This window comes from Panicum hallii, chromosome 7 (assembly GCF_002211085.1).
Source record: "Panicum hallii strain FIL2 chromosome 7, PHallii_v3.1, whole genome shotgun sequence".
NCBI lineage: Eukaryota > Viridiplantae > Streptophyta > Magnoliopsida > Poales > Poaceae > Panicum > Panicum hallii.
Window position 1 is genome coordinate 32,018,104 of NC_038048.1, and position 27,091 is coordinate 32,045,194.

The following is a 27,091-nucleotide window of genomic DNA, read 5'->3' on the forward strand; positions in this document are numbered from 1 at the left end:
TGCATGAGCACTCAAGCGAGAATGTTGCACGATGGGACGTGAATGGTGCAAAGAGAGGCCAATCATCCATGATGGGGTTAAATGGCCCACACATGCACGTTCAGGATTGCTTGCTCCTCTGGTTGATGTCCTTGTCGTGCTCTTTCTTCCCTGCAGCTGCACACTAGCCAAAGGATGACATGTGGGGCTGGCCGGCCTACAAACTGGCCGAAATTTTTTGATCTTTTTTATGCAGTGCAATTGAAACAAAAGTTTGAAAAATAAATATGCACTTTGCAGAAATTTAAACATGCTATGATGAAGTTGAAATAAATTATGCACAGAAATAAACTATCCTATATGCAAATGCAAAGAATAGATAACTACCATGTTACCTCATGTCGAGAGCTCAGGTTTTGAGTCCAGAGCAGGACTCTCCATACCTTGGGTTCAATTGTCGTCACCGGATGGAGTTGTCATCGGCTTTCCTTTGCCACACTTTCTTTATGGGCTTGCTTGCTTCAATCTCTTTCTTCTCGAGTTTTGCTGGTTATGCACCTTGATCTCCTCTCAAATCTGCAGACTTTCCACGAATTTGATGAGGTCTTCGATGGATGGGGTTGATGGCTTCTCCGGCTCTTTCTCGAATTTCTTCTTCCGGTTGAATGTTTTGACCTGTGAGCATTGTTCGACCTTCGGTCTGAAGGTGAATCTCTCTTTCGGCCCATTAATGTTGAGCTGGATTTCTCCAGCTCCCACATCAATGTGTGCATTCGCCGTGCTCAAGAACGGCCTTCCCAAAATGAGAGGGGTCTTGGTGTCGACCTCCATGTCGAGGACGACGAAATCAACGGGGACGAAAAAGTTCCGCATTTTCACCAGAATATTTTCGGCAATCCCCGCGGGATAACGAACCGACTGGTCCGCTAACTGCAAACACGTGGCAGTAGGAGCAAGCGCATGACGGTTAAGTTTATCATAAACTACCTTTGGCATGACAATGACGCTTGCTTCCAGATCACAAAGAGCGTGTTTGAAGTGTTGGGCTCCAATTGAACATGCGATGGCGGGGGATCCTGGGTCTTTCTTCTTCTCCGGGAGAGGATCCAGTATTTCTGCGCTACACTCCTCCGTAAGTTGCACAACCTTATGTTCGGCAGGGTCTTCTTGTTTCTAAGGATATCCTTGATATACTTGGCATACGTAGGAACCTGCATAGCATCAAGAAGCGGTATATTGACATAGAGCTTTTTAATTACCTCGACGAACTTGCCGAATTGCTCGTCGAGCACTAGCGTCCTTCTCCGTTCCGAAAACGGTAAGGCAGTTGTATCGTGGTACTCTAGGGAACCCCTTGGGACTTCCTCAGTTTCTCCTTGGGTAGCAGTGGTGTTGGATTCTTCGGCCTCCTCCTGCACTTCGTCTTCAGCTTTGGCATCCCTGGTGGTCACGGTCTTCCACCGTGTACCTGCATCCTGCGGATGGGGTGGATCCTGCGTGGACTTTCCAGTCCACGTAGTCACCGCGTTCACACTTTCCTTGGGGTTCACTTCCGGTTGCCCGAGTAGCTTTCCCGAGTTATGGTTAGGGCAAGATGAGGCCAGCTGAGCTACTTGGGTTTCTATCATTTTATTGAAGCTCAGCTGATTTTTAATAATAGAGTTAAACCCCTCTAGCTGTGCGGCCAAAGACTCCAAAATTTTATGATTAGCTTGAAATTTCTTGCTAATGTTATCATTATTTTGTTTTTGGCCGTACACTAGGTCTTTTAACGAAGGATGAAAATTGTTATTAAAGTTGTTACCTTGTTGTTGGCTGAAGGGGAGGTTGGGCTTGGAGTTCCAACCTTGCTGAGAATAGTAGCCTGAGTTATTGGGATTGTTGTTCCCATTGAAGTCCACATCCTCTTGAGTCGTCAGGCAACTGTTGCCCGAGTGCCCAGTATCGCCACATGTCTCATATGTGATCCGAGACTCCATGATCTGGTTGAACTCCTGGTGCGGAGATTCCAGCTTTTTCATGAGAAGATCCATCTTGGCTACTAGCATATCTACACCATCAATTTGGTGCACTCCTTTAGCATGGGCTAGTTGCCTATCTCCCTTCCAACTCTGGTTGGAGGCAATTTTGTCGATGAGCGCCTTAGCTCTTGCAACGTTGAGGGAGAGAAATGCTCCTCCTACTGCTGCATCTATGTGGTCTTGCGCTCGCTGACTCAGACCATGGAAGAAGTTTTGGATGATCAACCACTCTTCCATGTTGTGGTGTGGGCATGCTGTGATGTATTCCTGGAGATGTTCCCAGGCTTCCGGGATGGTTTCATCCTGGAGTTGTTGAAACCTGGAAATCATGTTCCGAAGGGCGTTGGTGTTGCCCACCGAAAAGTACTTGGCTAGGAATGCATTAGAGCAGGCATCCCATGTGGTGAATGGATCCTTGTTGGTGTAGAACCACATCTTTGCTTTTTCAACCAGAGAGAATGGGAACAGACGAAGATGAATGTTTTCCATTGTAGTGCCTCTAGGGTTGATTGCGCTACTCACTTCCAGAAAGTTCTGAAGATGAGCATTGGCATCCTCTGATGCCTTACCATAGAAAGGACTTGCTGGGACCATGTTAACAAGTCCGGTCTTCAGCTCAAAGCCTTCATTGCCTTGGTCGGTGTTCAATCCAGTAGGGATATGGCTACTAGACGGGGCTGAGAATTGACGAAGTGTCTTCTGAGCCATGGGTGATGAAGCTGGTGTTGTCAAACCTTGGCCTAACGAAAGCCTTTTCTGAGGTGGGACGACTCTGCCTCGGACAATTCGCCCAATTCTTTCTAGATTTGGTTGAAGTTGTAAGGTAGATCGAAACTGGTCGTACACTGCTAAAACACTTCTGCTGTGAAGATCGAAGCTGAGAGGACAACGAGCGAGAAAGACTCCTAAAACACTTGTAAACTAATGAGCTAGCCTCTCTAGACTAAACCTTGCTTCTAACTAGTTATCGGGAACCAAAAGCTTACTTCGGTGACCGGAAGAGGAAGAATTGCAGAAAGGGGTGAGAGGGGAGCCCAACGACAACCTGCTACTACTATGGAAGCATCCAAACGTGATGGACTACAAGGGACGGACATGGCTGTCACCACCTGTCGCCTACCACACTGTTCCGTGGGGTGGAACACACTTCCTAGCTAACATTAAGCGTGACACCATATGTGCACTCAGTGTTAGGATTTCTCCTGAGGCTTTCAAGAGAAACCCCCCTCAACCTAGGGACCTAATTTGAGCTCCCTAGTGCGGGCGAGAAAACCCATAAAGTAAGATCCTGATAAAACAAGGAAGATAACAAAGCCAAAGCTAGATGATAGAACTTCCGCACACAAGCTGAATAACTTGGAAAGATAAATAAATACGAAAAGTAAAGCTGACTCGATAAGATAAAAAAGATAACTTATATTGATAAATGTCAAAGCTAAAGATACAAGAGCTTATACCAGACTTCCGATGACGACTCCGGAATTCCATGACAAGCTCGACCTGACTCTAACTCCCAAACAACTAAACCTAACTCTAGAAAGTGAGATGAGTGAGAACTCCTTGGTGTGTGTTATAAGTGATGGATGACCCTCTATTTATAGCTCTTGCAGGTCGGTGCTGAGGTTGATGCTTAGCTTGGACGCCACTTCGTCGGTTGAGGTAACTTCCACGTAAAGTTGAGCTCGAGAGGCTGCAAAGTGGGGCCGGCCGGCCTCTCCAAGGCTTGGGATTTGTGCCACTTGGCACTGCCCTTGTTCTGGACGTCCCTGATGCTCTTCTGGTGTCGGTGGCAGTTGCGTTAGTTCGAGGTTTGACAGTTAAGGGCCGACCAGCCTGACATCGGCGTGTTTTGTCCCTCCGTTTCACCGACTTGATGATCAACGTTTGTGCTTTGTCCAGGGAGGCGAATCTCAGGATTTTGCCCACGTCTTGCATGCAGGTGGGCCCTTCAATCCATGAGTGAAGCCTTTTGGGTTGTCTGATCAAACCAACTTCAAGTGCACAGCTCAGGATTAAGGTAAGTGTGTTTCCTTGCCCCTGGATTGATGACGTGGTGATTGGGTCTAGTGCCAGAACGGCGAGGCCGGTCGGCCTGGGGTTTTTTCCATTTTGCGTTAATTTTGGTACACCTGTCCCTGCATTCACAACTCATCCAAAACTTATGGAACTTTATTAGAATAAACAAAATATGTATGGAACATGATGGAAAGCTCTATTTATTCCTGAGAAGTTGATGGATAAAGTGTGATTTAATGGTTGTCAACACGCTCGCATCACGAGTACAGAAGGGGCAGAGGGCAGGGGGATCGGGCCATCGCGGGAATGGGGTTGGGCACGGCGAGTGGGGTGGGGGGGGGATCGTGGGCCGTCGGAGGCCTGATAGGGAGAGGGTGGTGGTGGGCTGCTTCATTTCGGGCCTGCTATGCTGCTGTGGGTGTTATTTTTTATTTTTTTCATATACTTGAGAAATACTATATGTATAAAATTTTTGACCAAAAATAATGGGTATTTAGTTACTGAATATCCTTTATTCAAGGTGGACCCACCCCTGCTTGCTACATTTCTCCTCACTGGTAGGCTAAAGAAAAACAATAGTTTCTTTTGGATTAAAAGTCGTTCTCCAGCCACACGAATGGGTATCGGGCCAGCATTTCGGTCGGACTCAAGACTGATTACACTATTAAAATAAATAAATATATTTTGGGCCATGCTCCTCTTGGCTCCATTTACTCTATGCCTACTATTGTCTAACTCGTCTAATAATTTATTTTTGAGCTTTTTCGATGGTTATATGGGTAGGATCATCCAAAATGGGATTCGCATCCATCTGTAAGATTTTAGCTTATATATCTTACACTGTTTGAGATTCTTATACTATACGAAAACATGTGACGGATGAATTTGACAAATTACAAAATCACGAACTGCTAACCACGGTAACCTATGGCCCGAAGAGAAAAAAAACCTTAGATTTCTCGTCACCGGCCTGTGCTCCGCGCGTTTCCGAAAGAACCCCGCCGCGGCGGGGGTCCTATATCCCTTTCGGAAGATGGTTAAGAGATGCATCTTTAAAGCCCACCAAGGTCCAGCATCATCTTCTTCCTCCCCTCTGGCCTTCCTCCGCCTGCTCCGGCCGGTGGCTCTCGCCGCTGCGCCGCCCGCCCACCACCTGCCATCGTTTTCAACTTCGCCACCGGCCACCTTCTTCTCGCCCCCGCCACCGCCCACCGGGGATCCTACCCCACCCGGGCGGCGGCACTCCCGATCTCTCCATTAGAGCCGCCGGCCATTGGAAGCCCGGCAATCCCGAAACCCTAACCTCCGCTGCCTCCACACCACCCCCGCTGCCGGCGACCTCGCCGACGGCCGCTCCCCCCACCTCCTACCCCTCGCCAGCGACCGCTCCGCCCCCTCCCACTCCCCTACCTCGTCAGTGCACGCGCGAGGAGCGGCGCGAACGGAGCGATCGAGGTCAGCCAGCGCAAGCGAGAGGAGAGGAGGAAAAAGGAGATCGTGCGGCCCCTGTGAGCCGCACGAATCTCAAACAGTGGAAAATGGGTAGAAAAAACTTTCCAGAAAATGCATTGGATTCACCGCTCGACGTAGATCCAGTGACTTGCCTCTGGCAAGTCACGGTGTAACTTACCATCTATCTATACCCTCTAAATCGCATCCAACGTCTGTCCTTCCTCTTGGATCAAAATAAAGGAAAAACAATAGTTGAGCCCACATGTCAGCCTCAACTCGTTCTTCTTCTACCTCCACGCGTCCGACGAGCTGCGGCCTGCGGCGGCGCGACCTGCGCATCCTCCACGGCGAATCTCACCGCCGCCGCTTTGATGGACCTGGAGGCCCTCGACGTCGGCGATGAGCGGGAGCAGCTTGCGTCCGCCGGTGATGAGGTTGAGCAGGCACATCTCACTGGGATTGTCCTCGATGTCGCACCGCACGCGGAGCCTACAAGCACGAACTGGCGCGAGGTCACAAGCGGGCGAAGCTTGCTTGGAGGGTGGCCATGAGGTTCGCCGCAACAACACACGAGTAGCCAGCCATGGTTGTGGTCCACAGCAACATTGGTGGGGAGAAGCAAGGGGCGGTCAGGGCACGGTTCGCCGCGGCGAACAGTAAAGTCCCTCCTGTGCGACCGCTACAAGCTTGCTCCATTCTCCAAAATTCGAACTCCCAATCCATATGCAACATAAATTGATCAGTCATGTGGCCTACTCATGATCAATTTTGCCAATCTCTTCAAGCAATTTGAGTTAATTCATTTCGATTTCCAACAATAGGGGCACGAACGAGTGCAGTACTCGTGGTTTGGCCGTAGGGAAGATTAATGCAGGTCCTCTGTAGCTGGTTTGGTCATAGGAACATGAATGCAAGTTTTCGTGGCTGCGGCGGCCAGGCATGCTGATCCTGCGGAGGCGGCAGCGACAACCTCCGACTTCTCTGCTGCGGCATGATGGCCCACCTCCAATGCGCCTGGCGGCAGCAGGTCTCCCACACCTCCCTCGCCTCAGCGGCATGCCGTCGGCGTCCCGGTCCTGCAGTCCTCTTCTCCGGTGCAGCAAGGCGTGGCTCCATGCGGGGGGAGTGAGTCCATGGTGGCGCGGACGAGCGCCGCAAGTGCCGAACGGTCTTCGTGAGTTGCTTAGTACTGGTAGAAAGGACGAAACTTGAGTGGTAAATTACAACCAGCCGTTGGATGTGATTTGTACGGTGGATGTAGACAGGTAAGTTGCAACGTGACTTGCTGAATCCTCCTCCCTCAACGCCGCGGCGGGCCTCCAGCCCTCCAGAAACCCCGCGAAATCCCCCAAAATCCTCGGCCCCTCCCCTGCCGTTCCCACCGCACTGGGCCTGCCCACGGGGCACCAGTGTCTATCCACTGCGCTCCGCCCCGCTCTCCCTCCTCCGGAACTCCGAAATGCCGCTCCTCCCCTCCACCGCGGCGGCGGCAGCAGCGGCGCTGCCCCGCCTCCGCCTGCGCCTCCCTCTCCCGCCCCGCCACTGCCCCCAACCCCTCGCGCCCCTCCGCCGCGCGCCCCACCACTCCTCCCCGCACCCGCGCCTGCTCCCGCTGGCGGCGGCCCTCCCGCCCCCTCCCCCCGAGGAGCTGCCCCCGTCGCAGGCCACGGGGCTCGTCGCGGCGTCGCAGGCCAACTTCATGCGCGTCATCGTCGACGCCGCGGCCCCGGGCCTGGAGCACCACCGCGGCTCCGACCTGCTCTGCGTCGTCCGCGCGCTGCTCAAGAAGATCCGCCGCCGCGTCCTCGTCGGGGACCGCGTCCTCGTGGGAGCCGTCGACTGGGCCGACCGCCGCGGCATGATCGAGGACGTCTTCGAGCGGAGGTCCGAGGTCGCCGACCCGCCCGTCGCCAACGTCGACCGCCTCGTCGTGCTCTTCTCGCTCGACCAGCCGCGGCCGGAGCCCGCCACGCTCACCAGGTTCCTCGTCGAGGCCGAGTCCACGGGGATCCCCTTCGTGCTCGTCTTCAACAAGGCCGAGCTCGTCGACGAGCAGGTGAGTATACAAGCCAACCACCGCGGGTGCGGCTATTCATTCCAATTTGATTGCCTACACTGCACGTTGTAGTGTACACCGTTACCCATTGCACTGGGAATTTGAATTGTTCTGTGGATAAGGTTCCTTCAAGCTCAGTCGACAATTCACTATCATAAAGCAAATGGCTTTGTGAAAAACGGGAGGATTTACCAGCCAATTTCGAGTTCATTTGGCGCAGTAAATTTCTATCAGTATGAACTACCAGCATTGAGCATCCTGTTTCACGAACTAAAACTTTCAACGGAAAGATGTCTCCCTACTAAGAAGGATTCCTGTCTGAAGCTGTCACTCGAGGCACATTCGTCAATTAAGTGGCCAATAACACCATTGGTGGTGCACAAATTGGGTGCAGCTCTCCTGCTGCAGACAACTATATTAATTGTCCTGCAGTAGTGCAGTATACTGTGTGATATCCTTGGGACTATTCACTTTGGTTGCACAAAAGAGAATCGGCCTTATAGTCGCATGTGATGGGCACTAGGCACAAGCTTTAGTTCTGCATGGTTATAACATACAAATACAAGTATATATAATCTCAGAAATTGGTGCATAATACTATCCAAACGTTTCAGAAAGTCATCATCAAGGATGATGGCATGTATTTGGAGCTTTCAAGAGGCCATGAAAGCTTAACCATGGTCATCAATCCATATATTGTTTTCATTGCCTTAGATTCTAATTTGACCTAATAGCATTTTTATATGTGCGATTGCACAATGACCTGCATTTTTAATGTAAATTTGTACTTTTTTTGTATCATATTTACATTTTTCTTGTTCTTTATTTATATGGTTCAGTGATAGCTTTTGCGTTTTTCCCTACAGACTATAACGTACTGGCAAGATAGGTTGAAGAGTTGGGGCTATGATCCACTCTTTTTAAGTGTTGATCAGCAATCTGGATTTTCTGCTCTTGAAGAAATGTTGGAAGGACAAACAACCGTAGTTGTTGGTCCAAGTGGTGTTGGGAAGTCCAGTCTAATCAATGCGTTGAGACACAACCAGAACATTTCAGAAGAAGATCCAATACATAAGCTGCTTGAGCAGGTGATTTGATCAGGATATCATTTGTGCCTCTTTGCATGGTTCAATTTTTTTGTACCATTTTTTTTAATCTTTAGTTAGCATCCGCCTGTACCTAGAGTTTCTTAGTTTTGTGTCTGTTAGCTTTCATATAAAATTGCCCCTCTTTCATTTTATTATTGATGGTTGATATATATATTTTTTGATTAACAATACGTTACACTAGGGTCAAATGTGGAACTGAAGAATATTTCTGATTTAAAAGATAAGATAGCATTTGGGATTTGTGCTGTAGAAAAATTTGATTTGGTTCAAAGAACTGGTGGATAATGCATAGGGACGAAAATGGTTGCAAAAAGCTTCTAACCACTTTTAATTTTACATTTTAATCTGAAATCAAAATTGGAATCGCGAAAGCCGGTTGGCAAAACGATACCGAGAATGCTGGTATGTTGGAAATGAAGCAGTTCGATCAGGAATATGTCCATAACAGCCTGGAACTGATGATTCAAATTTGGGAACAAATAACCATGATGAGAGCACTAGTATGACTACATGTAAGAAGAATGATTTTTTGCTATTGAAGGACGACATAAATAAAAAGAACATAATATAATATGATCAAGCAATATTTGACAAAGAAAAAATGAGAACAAGAAAAAGAATGAACTGATGGGTCAAACAAAGAAAGTGTACCTTGTGCCTTTCCTGGAAGGATACCCCCTCCTCCAGTCCATGCCTTCAATCATTCTCTGCTGGGCTTCACTGTAGATGGTGGCCCAATAAACGAACAAAGCACCACAAGGCAGCTAGAGGCTGACCAGTTTAATGCCACCTTGCTTGTGTAGATGGAAGTCAGGGAGCCAACCTGCTACATAAAACAAGGCAAGGGAGCACCGTAAAGCCTACATCTTGCAGGCCATGCGTTGGTGCAGCTCTGAAAATGGGAAGCCACCTGGGAAATAATGGGAATTTCCCACATAGAAATGGGGACCTGGCAATACGGGCGGGAAAACTCCAAAATCGTCTCCGGCTCCAATTTCGGCTGCCTTTACCCTGTTTTGACCCGTTTGCGGACAAATACCAAGAAAACGGGCAGGGAAAAAGTTAAAATGAGGCCGGTCGGAACTGGAATTTCCCATCCCCCATTTTCATCCCTAATAATGCTGTCAAAGAATCTGAATTCTTGAGCGTCAATACATAGGGTGTGACCAACTTTTCTAAAGGATCAGGGAGGAGATAGAAGTTAAGAGCAGGGCACAGTAGTAGTGGCCTCCTTTGTTTCTTGGTGTTTCCTGTCAAGGTGTTCTAGTCAGCTACACAGCAGTTGTTTTTTATCAGTTTTGATTTTATCAGCTTTCCTACAGAATTGTCCCTTTTCCATTTTATAACCTATGCTTGGTATATGATTTTTTTAGTTAATAGTGAATAGAGTCTCATGTGCAACTGACTAATTCTGATTTTCATGTTACAAAACATAGCCTTTGGGATCTGTACTGTAGCCTTCTGAATCTTTGAGCATCAGTACTTAGGTTGTGACCGAGTATTTTTAAGGGATCAAGGAGGAGATAGAGTTAAGAGAGAGCGCTACAGTAGTGGTCTCATTTGTTTCTTGGTGTTTTGTATCAAGGTGTTTCGTAGAAGGTGCTCTATTCAGCTACATAATAGTTGTCTTTGAGTTTTGTTTAGTTGTATTGCTTTTGTGCTTGGTCCAGTGCCAGGCTGGTAATTAGCATGTTGAAAAACTATTTCCTTCCGAATGTGAATTTGCAGAGCTCCTGCCTCTTTTGAAAGAAACAAAAGGCAGTCTAGTCTATTAGTACCTGCTATGCACATGTTTCTTTTTCCAAAGCATGTCATGTATTATGTACTTTTTGTGCTTGATCTCTTCTACAACTCTTGTCACTGTCACAAAGTTGTGCAACTTTGTTGTCGTAAATTCCAAATTGTTAATATCCGTATTGATGACGATACTGAAGTCTTTTGTGGTGCACATCGCTTTCCAGAATAGTAAATGGTTTGGTGAGCAACGCGTTGGAACTGTGTCCAAGAAAAGCGGCAAAGGAAAGCACACGACGCGCCACGTCTCATTGCTTCCTGTAGCTGGTGGAGGCTTCCTTGCTGATACTCCTGGATTTAACCAGCCTAGCCTGCTGAAAGTGACCAAACAGAGCCTTGCAGAAACGTTTCCAGAGGTTTGTCAGTCACTGCTTTTAATCATGTTTTGTTTAGTAACAACTTCCTCCGTTTCCTTTTACAGGGTGTACAAGGGTTTGAAAAAAAACAGTCTTTGCAAGTGTGTAAATTTGTGTCAATATATAGATTCGTGTTTTACAAATCTTTTTAACATGGATATTGATTTGGTGCAATTGATGATGTTTTGTAAGAGAAATTAATGGTAAAAGCATACTTTGAAGACCATTTCAAGTCCTAATATGCCCTATGAAAATAAAAGGAGGTGTACTCATTTGTAGCATCTGTCCATGCACAACAGTGCCCTTAATGCGTCATTTCAGTATTTTATGCCTTTTACTTACTTGTATGTTCACTGGGTACTCCAGATAAGAAAGATGCTCAAGGCAAATGAGCCCTCCAAGTGTCTATTTAATGACTGTGTTCACCTTGGTGAGCATGGATGTGTGGTGAAAGGTGACTGGGAAAGGTATCCATACTATCTCCAGATGCTTGATGAGATCAAGATCAGAGAAACAATCCAGCTACGAACATTTGGAACAAAAAGAGAGGGTGATGTCAGGTATGCTATTGAGATGCTGTTTACAAGCACTGTACTGTATTCTAGACATCTAGAGATGAGATGAGGAGTTGAGGACTTCTTTTGTAGTACATTAGTGAAAATTACACATTTACATTTTTGAAAGTTTACTTGCCATAAGGAAATATCAGATGGCTTGGTAAGTGACAAAGATTTTCTTAACTTAATAATAAAGCATTGTGCACTGTTACTGTACTTGATTTTGTTAAACAACAATTTAGTCATTGTACGGCCTATCAAATAAATAATATTTAGTAAGCATGGGTTGGTGGGTTCTTTCTGTGGTTGATGCAGTGAACTCAGGGAAGCAAGAAAATGGTCTGCTGAGTATTTCGTGTTCTCCTTTCGAGCTATATTTAATTTGCTCTGGTTCAATGGGTTTACAATATGAATATGATTACTATCCTCAGGTGATGGCATGGCAATGATGTCCACTCTGAGTTATACTGTACTCCCTCTCTTTTTGCAAGACACGTTCACAACCCAATATTCAAATCTCCTAATCTATTAATTTGTAGATTATACTATACATGTTTGGTATCATTGGATTCATACTTGAAAAAGCATTTTGATATGATGTCAATTTCATGGTCATGAGCATTATAATATATGAGATTACTGTCAGACTATGGTGTTGGAGACCACAAACGGCGCCTTACATTTTGAAAAGGAGGGAGTAGTACTGTAACGTTTTGCTTTTTGATGATTCTGTTGACATACTTTTGTAAAGTGTAAAGTTATTTTTCACAATACACCATCTGATTAACAGTTTTTCATGTACTCTGTGGCCATTTATTTACTTTAAAAAATTGCATATATGTGTATAATATTGTCTTTGTATCTTTTAGCATTAACTACCTAACTAGTAGTGATGTAATAGTATTTTACTAAATGATGAAATAGTTTCTTAAATTGCATATATGTGATTTAGAATATTTTCATACAAGTTTGGTGCTTCTGCCAAGATAGATGCTGAAATTTTTGGGAGTCCTAAGTTCCTAACAACAAAGCATATATGTCTTGATTCAGGTACAAAACAGGTATTATGGGCGTGAAGCAAGCGGAGCCCCGTCTTGAACTCAAGAAGCACAGGAGGGTGTCTAGAAAGAAGATTAACCAATCAATTCTCGATGAGATTGAAGATGACATTGATGACCTCGAAGATGACTACTGGTTCGATGCCAAGCGGCATTCTAGGCGATGATAACTGGTTCTCATCTGATGACCACCTAACAACTACACGAAGGAATCTATGGGCGCTGTACATAGTTGGTTTTGTGGTGCTACCATGCCCTTGAGCAGTTCAGCTGATCCACTCTAAAATGTAACTTTAAGTGCATTGGCTGGAGACCTGTAGACTAGTGCTCCTGATGTTGGTGATGGACATGCTTGTTGATTTTCATCACGGCAACACAGTGGGACTGGAAAGTTGCAAATGAGCATGGTCTCGTGTCTCCTGTCCAATTGCTTGAGGGATTTGTCATTTGTGCGTCAGGACACGTACTTACAGGCATTAGCCGTGTGTATATGATTGATTTACCCGGAGAGCCGCTTTATTTGCTCCGTTGTTGGGTGTAAACTGAAATACTAGACTCTTGCAGCAAAGCTATCAGCATGTTAGGGAACCAGTAAAGTAATTTGCCGGTCCAAGAAGCTGGGTGTAACTGTTGGGGGTAAATATCATGGATCCCCCAAAGAATGCTCCTTAGGAGGCTGATAATGGATTAGATCCCTTAAAAGTGCGCGGCTTGAGCCAGCTAGGCCATCAAACGGTCGCAGAATGGCCCACTAGAAGAAGGGGCACCGACAGCCTAACGCGAAGCACTGGAGAAGGATATGGCCGTCTCGCCCGATCCTAAGGGTAAGGGATCGGGTACGTCCGCCTCGCCCGACCCCAACAATGGTGTTCGAGCGTGTCCGCCTCGCCCGACCCCAACGATGAAGGGTCGGGCACGTCCGCCCCAAAGGCGTGGGGCCCCTAGGGACCTCACGAAGTGATGGGTCACGACCGGTGGATGAACCTCTGGCGTAAGGATAGGTAAAAACGTGTAGCGACATGATCTCCGGAAAAGACAAGCTACTACGGTAGGCCCTTGCTGTCCACCACGCCAGGAGTCAAGCTGTAAAACGCGTCCGGGGACTCACATCGCCCGTCTCAGGGAGGCGCACATCGCGCGTCCTGCGGCCCGACAGACCCGCGCCGCCCGTTCCGTTAGGACGCACGCCGCACCAGCGCGCGGCATGGGAGCGCCTCCGTCATCATCTACAGAGCCAACGGGGCCATACGAAGGGGAGGCGGCGTGATCCCAGGGACTTCTCTTTCTCTCTCTCTTCCTCTCTTTTTCTCCTCCGTATCCACTACCTTTCTTTTGACCGATAAAAAGGTGAAGGGAGACTCCCCAGCGAAGGAAACGAAAAATGCAGAACTCACACTCTTACACACATACTTCATCGGAGACTTGGGAGCCACTCTATATCCACTCCCTTCCTTTTAACTGATAAAAGGGGAAGGGAGACCCCCCGCCGAAAGGGATGAAAAACTCGGACTCACACTCATACAAGCACACTTCACCAGAGACTTGGGAGCCTAGTCCCTCTCTCGCCTGTTTCGCCTGTTTGTAATCTACTGCAAACCTAGTGCAAGAGTACAAGCGGCTCGAACTGGACGTAGAGATATTATGCCCAGACCAATATAAACCCTCGTATCTTGCTCACCATCCAAACCAGACGCACAATCACGAGATTTACTAGTCGGCGGTTCGAAACACCAACCGTAACTCACAAGATTTACTAGTAGGCGGTTCGAAACACCAATTGTGACTGTGTTGTCAGTTGTGCAGCTCTTGACAGCTCGGGGGACTACTCCTACATACCACCTCTCCTACTTCCATGATACTGAATTGCTTGGTGAAATTTAGCTTTTATACAAATAAAAAGGTAATTCCAGTAACTGTACGCAGAGTCTACGGTCCCACCCAAAGGCAAGGAAATTCTCGAGTAACCTTGAAATGGCTCTTCTCCTTTAATATGTGGAGTGTCTAAAATAATATCATTGTTGGAGGTTTGCTCAAATATGATGTTGGGCCCCTTTTGGAAGTACAAGTTTTATGAAAATGTGTGTCTGTGTAGTGTGTCTACACACACAGACAAAATCTTGTGCCGGCTTGAATCGAGCGTGCCAGCTTCATTCCCCCACCGGCCTGCTCGAGGTAGGACCTAACCTACCCCCGGTCCAGCCTTTTTCAGGAGTTCAGGTAAAATTGTTAATCCAAGTAAACTCTCCGGTGACAGTAACATAAACTCCGGTGGTTTCGACAGTTTCCTTGCGTCCCATGCTATTGCTTACCGGAGCCCGGACGAACGGAAGTCGCTTTCACCTGGCAAAGGCGCGCTATCTGTTGCCACTACCAGTTTCCCACTGCCAGGCCTGCCCTGTCCTGGCCGCCTGGCTACCTGCTATCGGAAGGGGAAACACACAAAGAAAGAATTGCGGGCGCGCGCCATGACGGGTGGCGCCTTCCCTGGCCGTCCACGCGTTCCGCTGGGTCAACCCCGCCGCAGGCCACAGGCGTCCGGTGGCCGGCTGCCGCAGGCCACAGGCGCCCGGTGGCCGGCTGCCGCGGCCGGCGAGCCTGCCCGTGCGCGGCCCGTGCCCTGGGCGCAGCGGCACGCGCCCGGGCGCGCCCCAGCGGGTGGTGAGCGGTGACCTGGCCGGGCCCGACCGCGACGGCACAGTTGAATAAGAGCAGGGCCCTAGCCTGGCGACCCGAGGCCAAGCCAACCGCCGCTGCACCCGCCCCTGATTCCGGCCAGGGCCAGCCCTTTGGGGCCTTGGGGTGCCCAGGCCGTTGAACGGATCCGGCCAACCCGGTGGTGCCCATCCGGCGCTCCTCTCCAATTCTTTATTTTTTTTTCTTTTGTACAGTGTCCATCTCCTGATCTGTATTATTCTTCCCTGGCATTTTTTTTTGTTGCTCGTGGTGGCACTGCCCTAGCTTGTGGCTCGAAGTTGGCCTTCCGGTGTTCGTCAGCTGGATTTCTTGAGTTCTTTTTTTATGAATGATCAAAAGATTAATCAGATTAGGTCAGCGTCTCTAATCTCTATGTTTTGTTTCAGCTGGGGCCTAAACTATAGCGTGGCCGCAGTGCGATGTGCGCCGCACCAGGAACTGTTCCCGAAGCTTCTAGTCACAATCTAGTTCGGTCTGCCCATGTCACACACACCCTCCATCGTTGTTTAAAGTGGTTGAGCTCTATTGGAGTTAGTTAAGGGGAAAAAAGAAAGAAAGAAAATGTAGAGGAAGGCCATTAGGATGACATGGTGTAGGAGGGTGACTCGATCGTACCCGTGATCATCCATACGTGGCCCTCCAATGCAAGGATGCGGAAAATGGAGCTCTTCACTACCGGTGAATCTTACCTAGTCCTCGAGAATCACAAATAATACCGCCAATGTAAATAGTAAAGCCGATGTACAAGTTAGAACAGCATTTCTTTTAATTAGGTTATTATTGTAAACGTTGCATAATATAGTCTGGAATTTTTCAGGGTGCTCATGATCCTTATTTTTTCTTCGGGATGGGTATAACATCATGATTAGGAGGTAAAGTGTGATCAGGGACGCATGCATGCTAATTATCGATCGAGTGTTGTTAGCCATCGCTTCCGCTATACAAAGGATGATTAATATATCACATTCACAGTGCAGCGTGAACGCTAGCGCACGTTAAGAATAACACGATGCCGTATATAATCTTCAGAAAAGGCAGAGCCACAGGGAAGGACACCGGCTCAGCACCGCAAACTTTTTATAGCCAATGTTCCTTACTTTAAGTATGAGAACAGGAAGCAGAGCCACAAGATAGCGAAACAGTGACTCAGCATTGCAACATTCTATAAAACCAGACTCATCAACATTGCAAGATACGATTTTATAAGCCAGAGCTCTCTCTCTCTCTCTATATATATATAACATCTGAATATATAGTACAACAACAACACGCAGCGCCACTAAATGATAATGCCTGATCATCATTGCAAGGTTTCATATTATTCCAAGCTAGGTCTCACCTTTTAGAATATGAATAACGAAGTGTCTCTTGATAGGAACGCCCTAACAAACAGGAACGTCAAAGCAGATTTCGTCTACCCTAAAAAGAACACGCTAGATATGGCTGTATATATATGTACAGCACTTTCACTACCACCTGAAGTTGTATTGTTCGTCTACACTAAATGTAGTTACCTCATAGTGTCATCCAGGACCATTCAAAAGGGAGAAATGCAAATTATGAGAAAATGTATAAACCGACCCACCAAATTTAGCACAAGTAAAAAAAAACTATGTATCTAACGAGAGAATAGTCGTAAAATTACATGTTTACACTACTAAACAAATGGTTTTTAGGGGCGGGTAAAATCGTATTTTTATGGACGGGTGCGGCACCCGCTCCTGTTTCTCACAGCTAAAAGCAGCTATTTGAAGGGGTGGGTAACACGACCGTCCCTAAAAATCGATGTCCAGAATATAAAAAATAGAAAAAATCACCGCCAACCAGCCACCACCCCCTCTGCTGCCCAGGTATAATTTTTTTGATGAAATATGCACACTTGCGTAAACTGGGTTCGAACCGCTTACCTCCAGCCTCGTGCGTACCCTTCTCTCCACCACACTACACAGTCACTTGTGACTCTATGGGGTATGCTATTCTTCTATATTAACTCCAAAATTGATTTCTAGGGGCGGATCATGCCATCACCTGCCCCTAGAAATCTATTTTTAGGGGGCGGGTGATGCCACCACCCGCTCCTAAAAATATTTTTCTATTTTATTCTAAAAATTCATTTAAATCTTTACATATAGCAAAATAAATAAATAAAAAGTGAAACTTCTACACTACGGTTATTGTGAACTATAGATAAAAAAGATATGCCAAGTATATTTCACTGTATATAAAGACTAAAATTGTGAAAACCTCAAAGTATGACTTAAGTTGTACGAGATACTATATAGTCATAGCCATATGAGAATTTATAATAATCTTTTGGACTATTAAGTGACCTTAAATGAAAAAATATCAACTACAAAGTTTTAGATCTCATCAACCTCTACAATTTTGATATAAAGTTCAACTTTATCCTACATCATATGAAAAAGTTGTGACTTTTTTTTACGAGGAACTATTTGCAGGGCGCGGGTCATGCCAACACCCACCTCTAAAAATACATTTTCAGAGGCGGGCCACCCGCCCCTAGAAATAGCCACCATTTCTAGAGGCGGGTGATGGCCTAAAAATACCATTTCTAGAGGCGGGTGACGCCGTCACACGTCCATAAAAATGGTAGCATTTCTAGAGGCGGGTGACCCGCCCCTAAAAATACTTTTTAAGGAGCGGATCGGACGCTACAGTAACCGCGCTTCGTTTGTATGAGCGGGTTAATTTTTGACCTGCCCAAAAAAAAACGGAACCTTAGTTTTTTACAGTGTTATGAATCTAAAAAAAATTGCAGCGACTCGCCCCAACGTGCCGGGGAAAGAACTCACGAATGGGTAGTACTTCTTAGCTACCAGACTAAACCAGTGGATTGAAGAGAGCAATTCAAGTTATCTCTCAGTTCACAGTGACTTACATAAAGGGCTTACAAAGAACCTTCCGCTAGCAAAAAAATGGATCTTCGCAAGCAACCCACTTGTCTTCCCACACTTGCGCGGTTCAACTTATTACCATTTCCCCTGGTGAAATGGAACCGCCTCTGGAAATGGCAAAAAAAGAAACTGTATATTTTATTATAGTTGAGTTTGGCAATCAAATTTTATGGAGGGACATATCACGTCTACTCCTCATCTCTAGTAAAATGTATAAACTTTTTGCCAACTGGAACTTTTGCACATATGGAATAATGGAAATCGTCGATTTTCATCACAAGCAAGTGGGTAAACACGTGTGAAAATGAGTTAATTACCACCCGCCTGTAACAGTGATTTTTTTTTAAATTAAAGCTTTGGTGCTCTCTCCTATGCAAGAACTGTTATATACACCAAACAAACAATAATCTATATCGTGTTATCGTTGTCCTAAACCGCCCATACGTGAGATGCATCACTAGCAATTTACATCATTAGCGGAAGCCCTAAAATCATAAAATATAGGGCATATATAACTGCCGTACAATGTAAATCGCATGATACAAGTAAAGGTGGAGTTGAAGCCTCCGTGATTACACATACACATATCTTTCTTATTAGTGCTTTCTCCGATCCCATGATAACACACATATACTTTCGTCCCGAAATATATATAAGAGATTCCGGCTATATATATATATGTATCTGGATACGTGTATTCATATATTTCAGTATATTTCAGTACAGAGGGAGTACATTCTCTTAGGCAGATCGGCACCACGTACATTGTTAGGCACTTACGCCGACAAGTTACTAACTTAATAAGACGGAGGGTACAAGAGCATTATTAGTAAACAAAGCCAAGATTCCCTCGGGTTGGCGTGGTGTGTTTTATATTGATGGCACTATTTTCTGACCAGCTAGCGTAGTGATGGTGAACATGCATTTATTTTAGGAGTTGAAGCATTGTCTAATCTTTCCTTTCCTGCCTTGATTCGCTGCATCTTGCTGGAGATGAAATTGCCCAGCCGAGGTCAGAGTGTAGTTTTTCGTCACTCTCTAGCTTACAAACTAGGTCAGAGTGGTCAAACTAGGAGAACCTTATTAACCTAGCGATAGGCCGATAGTGAGATTACATACCTACCAAATCACTGGTCTTTGACATGTAGAAGTGATGTTCATCTCTATACGGATATTTTATCCGTTCCGTTGTGGACTCTTTCTAAAGTAACTGTCACGCAGCTCTCGATTCCGTGCATCAAGTTAAATTTATTGCGGCATCTTCTTGTTCCGTTCCTTAGCATGCATAAAGCTAAGGCACTTCTGGAACAGTCGAAAGCTGGGATTGAGACGAGAAGCGCTGGGTAGCTTCTGCACGGGCAGAATTATTTTTTCCAAAGTATGCCAAGGCTTTACACTTCTATTAGGTTTGTCGTTGCCTATTGGGATTTTCTGGCTTTGTTCCGAGACATTATGAAAATAGTCTTAATAAGTAAATCTAAATTTAGATGAAACATATATAGTCACTCACCTTTTTTTAGATGAAACATATATAGTCATTCACCTTTTTTTAGATGAAATATATATAGTCACTCACCTTTTGGGTTATACAAAGGATTGTCAACAACACAGTTCCGTGAGGAATCTCAGACGAAAATAATCCCAAACTATACAAAACCGACTCTGGCTTCCTCGAATCACAACACCTGTCATAACGCATCTAAAAATTGCCATTGCAACATCTCAAAACACCTACCACAACCTCCAAAAAATCTTGATAAATTATGGAGGTTAATCCAACAAAAATAACATGTATAGCAACATCTAAAATTGACTCTTCCATCTCAAATTGACTCTTCCTGCATTCTTAATCACCTCTTGCAACACACCAAATCAGCAATTCGATCCAAACATCTCGAATCACGTATTCAATTATTAAGAAAAACTAATCACCCCATCTTGATTCGTTTTCTTTTGCAACATCGAAAAACGTAACAAATTAAACTTCCAAAAAATCTACCTGTTGCAGCTTCACAACAACACTTGTTCTACAGCCAGCAAAATCATTGGAATTGTGCTGACGCATAAGCCAAAATCATACATAGCTCTGTCCACGGGGTCGGTCGACTTATACTCCGTCCAAATCGATACCTATTGTTGATCAGTTGCTGGATCAAGATCTTCACTGCCTTGTTGTCGGGATCGAACTCCGATCGTCTTCACCTCAATTGATGCCTTGCCATCAGGATCAACCTCATTCCAGTCTGAATCAGCACACACAGCAGCAACGCTTGCTAGTGCCCCACGCATGATCCATTTCTCTCCGTTAGGAATGAGATTGACGATGAGAAATCGCCGGGAACACAGGAGGGTGGATCGGAAGACTGCCAAGAAAGTCACTTAGCATATTTCTGTGGATGGGAAGATCCGCTTATAGTGCCACATCAAGAGGTAGGTCCCACGAAATGCACGGGTTGGGAGGTTCCCCTAGGGCCAGCACCATAGGGGATCGGGTGTGCCGTGGCTCGGGTGTGGATCTGAGGCACGAGTGAGTGGGGCATGGGGGTGGATAGCGGTGCATGCATTAGTGTTTGGGGTACGGTGGTCTCTGATGTGCCAGTGTGGGCCCATGAGCTAGCTTGGGATATCAACACGCTTGCCAATATTTTTTTTTTTGAAGTTTTGAAGTTGGGATCCCTTTGAGGTTTTTCTTTGCATATGCCTACAAAAGTATAGTTGTAAGGGTTCATAGGCTGACAAGAAACCTTTCTATCGGTTGCCTCCATATCGACATGAACTTTTCATGGTTCCTAATGTTTTTTCTTCCTAAGAGTGGCTCCGAAGCTGTCAGTAGTAATTCGGACATTTCTTGTTGGTTTTCAAAGGCTGACAGGACTGATCCCTTGTTCCCACCGACTTGAGTTAAATGAAACAACTCAGTTGAAGAGATGTGGAAACTTAAAGTGTTGATGCAATAATTGTCGTGTTCTAAAGAAAAATGACTGCTTGAGATGCAGAGGCCCACATATTCTCTTGTATCTCATGCTAATTATATATTACATCCTCATCTACTAACAAAACACTAGACAAGTGAAGTATTCAATTTGGCAAGGCCGCCTCTTACTACTAGCTACTTGATGCCCTGTCAGAACCAATCCTAATTGAGATGCAGAGGCCCACACATATTCTCTAATGCCTCTTGCATTGCTAATTATATATTACATGCTCATCTACTGACAAATGTAACCACTAGGAAAGTGAAGTACTCAATTTTGGCAAGGCCGCCTCTTACTACTAGCTACTTCATTAAAAATTAACACCCACTTTTACTTTGTTCTGGGGAATGCTTGAAGGTCTTGTTGCAGTTGGCTCTTCCTCATTATGGTGCGAAATAATAAGACCAAATACAAGCTGTGAATTCTGCTAGTCATATGCACACACATCTACAAACTATTTAACATCATTTATATTGTTGATGTACTAATGATAAGAGAGAAAGTATTACATTAAGTACATAAACTTGCTTTGTTTATTTGATAAATACTATTGTGGAACGGCATCTCTCACGTAAAAGGTGATATATCGTGAAATAGTAGGTGGGGTACCCTTTAGCACTTGGAACTTAAAAACTTTAGTTGCATGCATGATTGCTTGTTAATCAGGACAAGCAATAAATTAACAAAAACAAGAACAGTATAAGGAAGGGAACAAAATGAAGGCACGTTATTAAAAAACTTAATTGTAAGAATAATGCCCAGGGCCAAAGTTCTATCCGTTGGTCCTGCTTGTGACGTTGCTACTTTTCTATATGTCGAGATGCAACTTTGAATACTGTCTATTAATTTCTAAATCAATTATTTGTTTATTGTGACAATAGGCATTGCAGGACGTCAGGTAAAGAAAAGGAGAAACACTGGCACCCTGACCTCAACTAATTTCTATGTAATAAACGATAGAATTTTATTCTACGAGCTGAAGAGTTGCTAGATTGGATCCTTCGAGATGCAGATGCCCATCGCATATTCGAATATATGCTGTCTCTAGCTAATAATCTTTTTACATCGTCATTAAAAACAAAGACAGTCTGCTGAGCATTATTGCTTCACATAGGTAAAGTAATGATGCCTTATAAACTTCTAAAAAGGAGTAATACAAAAACTGGCATGGCACATATTACTGCAAAACAATTTGTAGTAACGTCCCTTTTTCCTAAGAGTGGGTCAAAAGGTAATCCGCTCCTATAAATGGAGCGGGGGTACTGTAGCATCCAACCCACCCCTAGAAAAGTATTTTTAAGGGGTGGGTTATGCCAACACCCGCCCCCGCAAATGGGTATTATTTTTAGAGACGGATCATGACATCACCAATACGAAGTAATATGAAGTAGCAGTGGTAGTGAAATATCCATCGTGCAGTACGAAGTGTGTTATGTAAATTCTACGTGCTACGCAAATAACACACACCAAGAGAGTACTAAATTGGCATGTTTATAATATAGCTACCGTAGCCTTAATTCAATCTTTTCGAACTTCAATTGTAAATTAATTTTTATATTATGTTTGGATATTTGAAAAATCTTAATTATGGTGCAGAATCGTTATTATGAGATGAAGCCTAACTATATTTTATGAATATTTTACGAAAAATCGTACAAATAAGAGTTATCTTGACTGATTTAGTTATAAGTTAATGTATTAATTTAAGCTACTCTTATCTCTTTTCACGCAGTGGTGGCCGACAGGAGATGTCATCTAATATTTTAAAATTAACCATAACGCGGCCAAAAGTGTTGTTTTTTTCAAAAAAATATTTCATCTTGGTTTAGTTTTATATTGGTAGATTAAGCGAATATGCCGACGATTGTTTCTGCAAAAATGGCGGGTTACCTTTAAATGGTAAATTAAAATAGATTAATCATTTTTTAAAAAAACGATGTACAATGGGCACTCGCTTCCCTGCATCGCTTCCCTCCGACTCGTCTTCACCGAGTTGAATTGGTAATTCGGCTGCTCGAAAAGAATCCCATCGCATCCAGTGTTCCTGTTCACATCTCCAAGCTATATAAAGACCTCTCGCTCTACTTGCCATCATTGCTATCGCAGGACCACCAGCAGCAGCCGCAGCAAGTCACCACCAACAAGCAGGAAGCCAGGAACCAACTCATCTATCGGTGATGGAGCACGAGTTACTCCAGCTGTTGCACCTGCCGCCCCAGGACGGCCAGGACCACCTCTCGGTCATCAGCTCGGGCTTCTTCGACGTCCACGGCAACGCGCATTTCCCGAGCAGCGGCTGCGCGTTGTTCGGGACGGTCGCCGCCGAGTCGGGCCTCGACGACGACTGCAGCTGGGTAGAGGACCTCATGCAGCTCGGCGACAAGCTGTTCGGGGACGGCGCCGGCCCCGGCTGCGAAGATAATGCCGCCGGCACGGACGAGGGCTGCCAGCAGCAGCCGTGGCAATGCAACGGCGGCTCTTCGGACGACCCACCACCAAGCATGTCCTTGGACGGCGACGGGAACCCTCATTCGGTGGAGCAAGGCGCCGGGGAGCTCGCCTCCGAGCCGCACCGCGACGACGGCGACGACGCGTCGCCGGTGACGCGGAAGCGGAGGGACCGGTCCAAGACGATCGTGTCAGAGCGGAAGCGGAGGGTCCGGATGAAGGAGAAGCTGTACGAGCTCAGATCCCTCGTCCCCAACATTACAAAGGTGTGGGATCGGAGAACCTCTTCTTGGCTCTGTTGAAACACGGATTTCCCCCCCTCTCTTTTAATTTGCAGCCAGTTTGTGCCATAGGGATTGCACGTTTCTTGTTGCGCCCTGATTGGAATCTTGTTAAGCTCGCTGATTTTGCGACGGCATTTGATTCGTGCGCAGATGGACAAGGCCTCCATCATCGCCGACGCGGTGGTGTACGTGAAGAACCTGCAGGCGCACGCCAGGAAGCTCAAGGAGGAGGTCGCGGCGCTGGAGGCGCGGCCGAGGTCCCCCAGGCAGGAGCAGCAGCACAACCGGCGCGCGGGGGCGGCGGCGGCCGGCCGGCGCCGCCAGCAGGAGCGCGACGAGGATAGCGCGGGGAGCACTGCCTCCGGCGCGCGGCTGGCGCACGTGGGGGCGGTGCAGGTCGGAGAGGGCCGGTTCTTCGTGACCGTCGAGTGCGAGCGGCGGGACGGCGTGGCGGCGCCGCTGTGCGCCGCCGTGGAGTCGCTGGCGTGCTTCCGGGTGGAGAGCTCCAGCCTCGTCCGGTCCGGGCCGGACCGCCTCGTGTCAACGCTCACGCTCAAGGTAACTACTAGTTGGTGTGGATCAGTTAATACAAATATGTAAATACATATATAAATAATTGTGCGCTGATGATGATTCCATGGTCCATGTGGATGCAGGTGAATGAGCAAGTAGGGGACGCGGCGGTCTGCGAGGGCTCCGTGGTGAAGCTTTTGGTGATGGCGGCTCTTCTCAAGGAGGGCTTCCGACCCGAAGCGACGGTCGAGATGTCATGATCCACCTGTCAGCTGATCAACCAGCTAATGTTCGATCAGTGTCTCCGATTAGATCTCAAACTTAATTAGGTCTCGTGGACCCGTTCTCTGCGCCATGCATGTCACACTGATTTTCGTGTTACCTCTAAGAGTACAAATCACTGCATCATATATACCGTCCAAAGAACCCTGGTGTGTGTTTGATGAGATCGCTCAAAGAACAGTTCTCCACGAAAGAAAGTGGCATGGAAAGCACAGGGAATAAAAGATGAATTACCACCCCCTGCCGTTCTTTTTCAGCGATAGGTAACTAGTAAATAATTATCCGATGTCTACTTCCTCCGTTCTAAAATAAATATAGTTACAGGAGTTGGGTACGAAAATTAAAAAAAGGTAAAAAAGTAGAGAGTGCACATAAAACGAGGAGGGGTAGAGGAGGAGAGGGATAGAGATAAAGTTGTATTGAAAAATGAGAACTACACTTATTTTAGGATAACTTTTAAATCCTCAAACTATGCTTATTTTTGGACGGAGGGGTACGTTCGTTAATTTAAAAAGACAAACAATTGTTTGTTCAGTAGAGATTCATCTTTTAACGCCTGGATCCCATCAAATTCCGGTCTAGTCAAATGAGGTCCTCGTTCCCTGGAAAAAAAAAGACGACGTTGGAAGGTAACTTTAAGAATAATTTCAAATCATCACTAGTGGCAAATAAATAACAAAACCAACCGGTACGTTGATGCCCCTGTTTACAGCATCATCAGTCGAGAAACCACGATTCCTACATACCTCAGTCAAATTATATAATATTTAAAAGTGCCACATAATCCAAATTTTGTTTCAACAGCGGATTAGTAGCGTCCAACGATTCAAGACATTTTTTGAAAAAGAAATACACTATACTTACTTATAGATGCAGAAACTCGTATATATACATGCACTCACGCACACCCTGCCCTTGGACCGACAAATATTCATGTTTGTGGTTCATTTAGTTTTTAAATAGGCTTCTTCAAATTTTCCCTCTACATTTTGGCATTTAACTTCTAGAAACAAACTTAACACAAAAAATTGAATTGTGGTATAACCAAATGGTGTGCGTGTTTGCCCTTCATATTATTGTTGAATTTTCTTGAAAAGACGGGGGTAGTTTAATTAGAATATCGGTTTAAAACTTAAAAATGAATAAACTGAACTGAGCTTTAGGCCGTCCTGCTAGTGCTATCTAGGCAGAGCCGATCAGGGATCGTGAAGATTGGAGAGTACTAGTAGAATAGTCTGTCATGCCCATGTGTATGATCGATCAGCCTAATCAGAATAATGGCACTGGTGTCTGTGCCTTCAGGGCGGAGGCAGGGCAGGTGCTGTACCCTCCTGGCCTATGATACCCTTAATCCCATGCACATAATTTGATTAAAGTTTGTACTACAACCATGGTGAAAAAGTTTAAAAGTATAAAACTTATATCTATTCTACATACTGATCAGCAACCATGCGTTGCATTGCATTTGCCCACCATGCCTATGTGATCTACTTAGATGTAGAACTGCTGTGGACCTCACATGCAGACACGAACAGCAGCAGAGAAGGGCGCGGCAGTTATGTTCGTCAATTTGAAAGATTATACTTCTAGTCGCAATTCATTTTTTAACACGTGGGGACTGGCCCGGATTCCGCCCAATTCTTGTATGTAGCTTCAATAGACGCTATAAAAAATGATTTGCAGCAATATCCTATTTTTTCTAGGAACAGATAAAAAATAACCCGCTCCTACAAATGGAATACGGTTATTATAGCATCCGACCCACCTCTAAAAAGCATTTTAGGGGTGGATGATGGCGTCACCCGCCCTTAGAAATGCCATCATTTTCAGGAATGGGGGACAGCGTCACCCACCCTAGAAATAGTATTTTTAGGGGCCGGTGACGCCATCACCCACCCCTAGAAATGGTGGACATTTCTAGGGGCAGGTGGTGGCGTCATCCACCCCTAAAATGCATTTTTAGAAGCGGGTAATGGCATAACCTGTCCCTACAAATGATTCCACGAAAAAAATTCACAACTTATTCATATGATCTCGGATGAAGTTAAACTTTATATCAAAATTATAGAAGTTGACAAGATCTACAACTTTTTAGTTGATAATTTTTTCATCTAAGATAATTTAATAATCTAAAAAATATTATAAATTCTCTTATGGATATGACTATATAGTATCTCATACAACTCAAGTCATATTTTCAGGTTTCTACAATCTTAATCTTTATATACAGTGAAATATACGTAGTATATTTTTTATGTATAGTTTACAATAACTATAGTGCATAAGTTTCACTTTTTAAATTTTTTGCTATATGTAAAGATTTAAATGAATTTTCGGAATAAAATAGAAAAATATTTTTAAGGACGGGTGGTGGCGTCACCCACCCCTAAAAAGGATTTCTAGGGACGGTTGATGGTATGATCCGCCCCTAGAAATCAATTTTAGAGTTAATATAAAAAAATAGCATACCCTGTAGAGTCATAAGTGTAGTGCAGTGGAGAGTAGGGTTCGCGTGAGGCTGGACGTAAGCGGTTCGAACCCCGGTTTACGCAAGTGTGCATATTTCGTCAAAAAATTGTACC

At 45.5% G+C, this 27,091-nt stretch overlaps 3 protein-coding genes and 1 non-coding gene across 6 annotated transcripts; 3 read left to right on the top strand and 1 right to left on the bottom strand.

The window, feature by feature from the left end:
- Positions 1-549: 549 nt before the first annotated feature.
- On the bottom strand, positions 550-2,708 carry LOC112900644. The gene is made up of 3 exons (XM_025969480.1): positions 1,239-2,708; positions 1,002-1,190; positions 550-909 (listed from the first exon to the last, which is right to left on the bottom strand). The coding sequence occupies exons 1-3, from the start codon at positions 2,706-2,708 to the stop codon at positions 550-552; spliced, it is 2,019 nt and encodes a 672-aa protein (XP_025825265.1).
- LOC112901807 lies at positions 2,236-2,342 on the top strand. Its single transcript, XR_003230385.1, has one exon. It is a non-coding gene; the product is annotated as a small nucleolar RNA R71 (small nucleolar RNA).
- Positions 2,709-6,813: 4,105 nt separating the features above from the next.
- Positions 6,814-12,940, top strand: LOC112900395 (small ribosomal subunit biogenesis GTPase RsgA 1, mitochondrial-like). 2 transcript variants are annotated; one of them, XM_025969229.1, is made up of 6 exons: positions 6,814-7,524; positions 8,391-8,612; positions 10,595-10,783; positions 11,150-11,343; positions 11,656-11,771; positions 12,391-12,525. In XM_025969229.1, exons 1-5 carry the CDS (start codon positions 6,928-6,930, stop codon positions 11,750-11,752), a joined length of 1,299 nt encoding a protein of 432 aa, XP_025825014.1. In that variant the 5' UTR covers positions 6,814-6,927; the 3' UTR covers positions 11,753-11,771; positions 12,391-12,525. The 2 variants fall into 2 exon arrangements, with proteins under 2 accessions (XP_025825014.1, XP_025825013.1); XM_025969228.1 differs by lacking the exon at positions 11,656-11,771 and having other exon boundaries at positions 6,819-7,524; positions 12,391-12,940.
- Positions 12,941-23,099: 10,159 nt separating this feature from the next.
- On the top strand, positions 23,100-24,637 carry LOC112901414 (transcription factor FER-LIKE IRON DEFICIENCY-INDUCED TRANSCRIPTION FACTOR-like). 2 transcript variants are annotated; one of them, XM_025970331.1, is made up of 3 exons: positions 23,100-23,696; positions 23,865-24,282; positions 24,387-24,637. In XM_025970331.1, exons 1-3 carry the CDS (start codon positions 23,160-23,162, stop codon positions 24,485-24,487), a joined length of 1,056 nt encoding a protein of 351 aa, XP_025826116.1. In that variant the 5' UTR covers positions 23,100-23,159; the 3' UTR covers positions 24,488-24,637. The 2 variants fall into 2 exon arrangements, with proteins under 2 accessions (XP_025826116.1, XP_025826115.1); XM_025970330.1 differs by having other exon boundaries at positions 23,865-24,272; positions 24,371-24,637.
- Positions 24,638-27,091: the final 2,454 nt, after the last annotated feature.

What these genes read in the sequence shown, in the direction of transcription:
- LOC112900644 (XM_025969480.1), bottom strand. Translation starts at nt 2,708, where the DNA reads ATGGCTCAGAAGACACTTCGTCAATTCTCAGCCCCGTCTAGTAGCCAT. An exon ending in AATTCGGCAAGTTCGTCGAG is followed by an intron (nt 1,191 to 1,238) that starts GTAATTAAAAAG and finishes GATGCTATGCAG; the next exon opens with GTTCCTACGTATGCCAAGTA. An exon ending in ACACTTCAAACACGCTCTTT is followed by an intron (nt 910 to 1,001) that starts GTGATCTGGAAG and finishes ACGTGTTTGCAG; the next exon opens with TTAGCGGACCAGTCGGTTCG.
- LOC112900395 (XM_025969228.1), top strand. Translation starts at nt 6,928, where the DNA reads ATGCCGCTCCTCCCCTCCACCGCGGCGGCGGCAGCAGCGGCGCTGCCC. An exon ending in CCGAGCTCGTCGACGAGCAG is followed by an intron (nt 7,525 to 8,390) that starts GTGAGTATACAA and finishes TTTTCCCTACAG; the next exon opens with ACTATAACGTACTGGCAAGA. An exon ending in TACATAAGCTGCTTGAGCAG is followed by an intron (nt 8,613 to 10,594) that starts GTGATTTGATCA and finishes ATCGCTTTCCAG; the next exon opens with AATAGTAAATGGTTTGGTGA.
- LOC112901414 (XM_025970330.1), top strand. Translation starts at nt 23,160, where the DNA reads ATGGAGCACGAGTTACTCCAGCTGTTGCACCTGCCGCCCCAGGACGGC. An exon ending in TCGTCCCCAACATTACAAAG is followed by an intron (nt 23,697 to 23,864) that starts GTGTGGGATCGG and finishes ATTCGTGCGCAG; the next exon opens with ATGGACAAGGCCTCCATCAT. An exon ending in TGTCAACGCTCACGCTCAAG is followed by an intron (nt 24,273 to 24,370) that starts GTAACTACTAGT and finishes ATGTGGATGCAG; the next exon opens with GTGAATGAGCAAGTAGGGGA.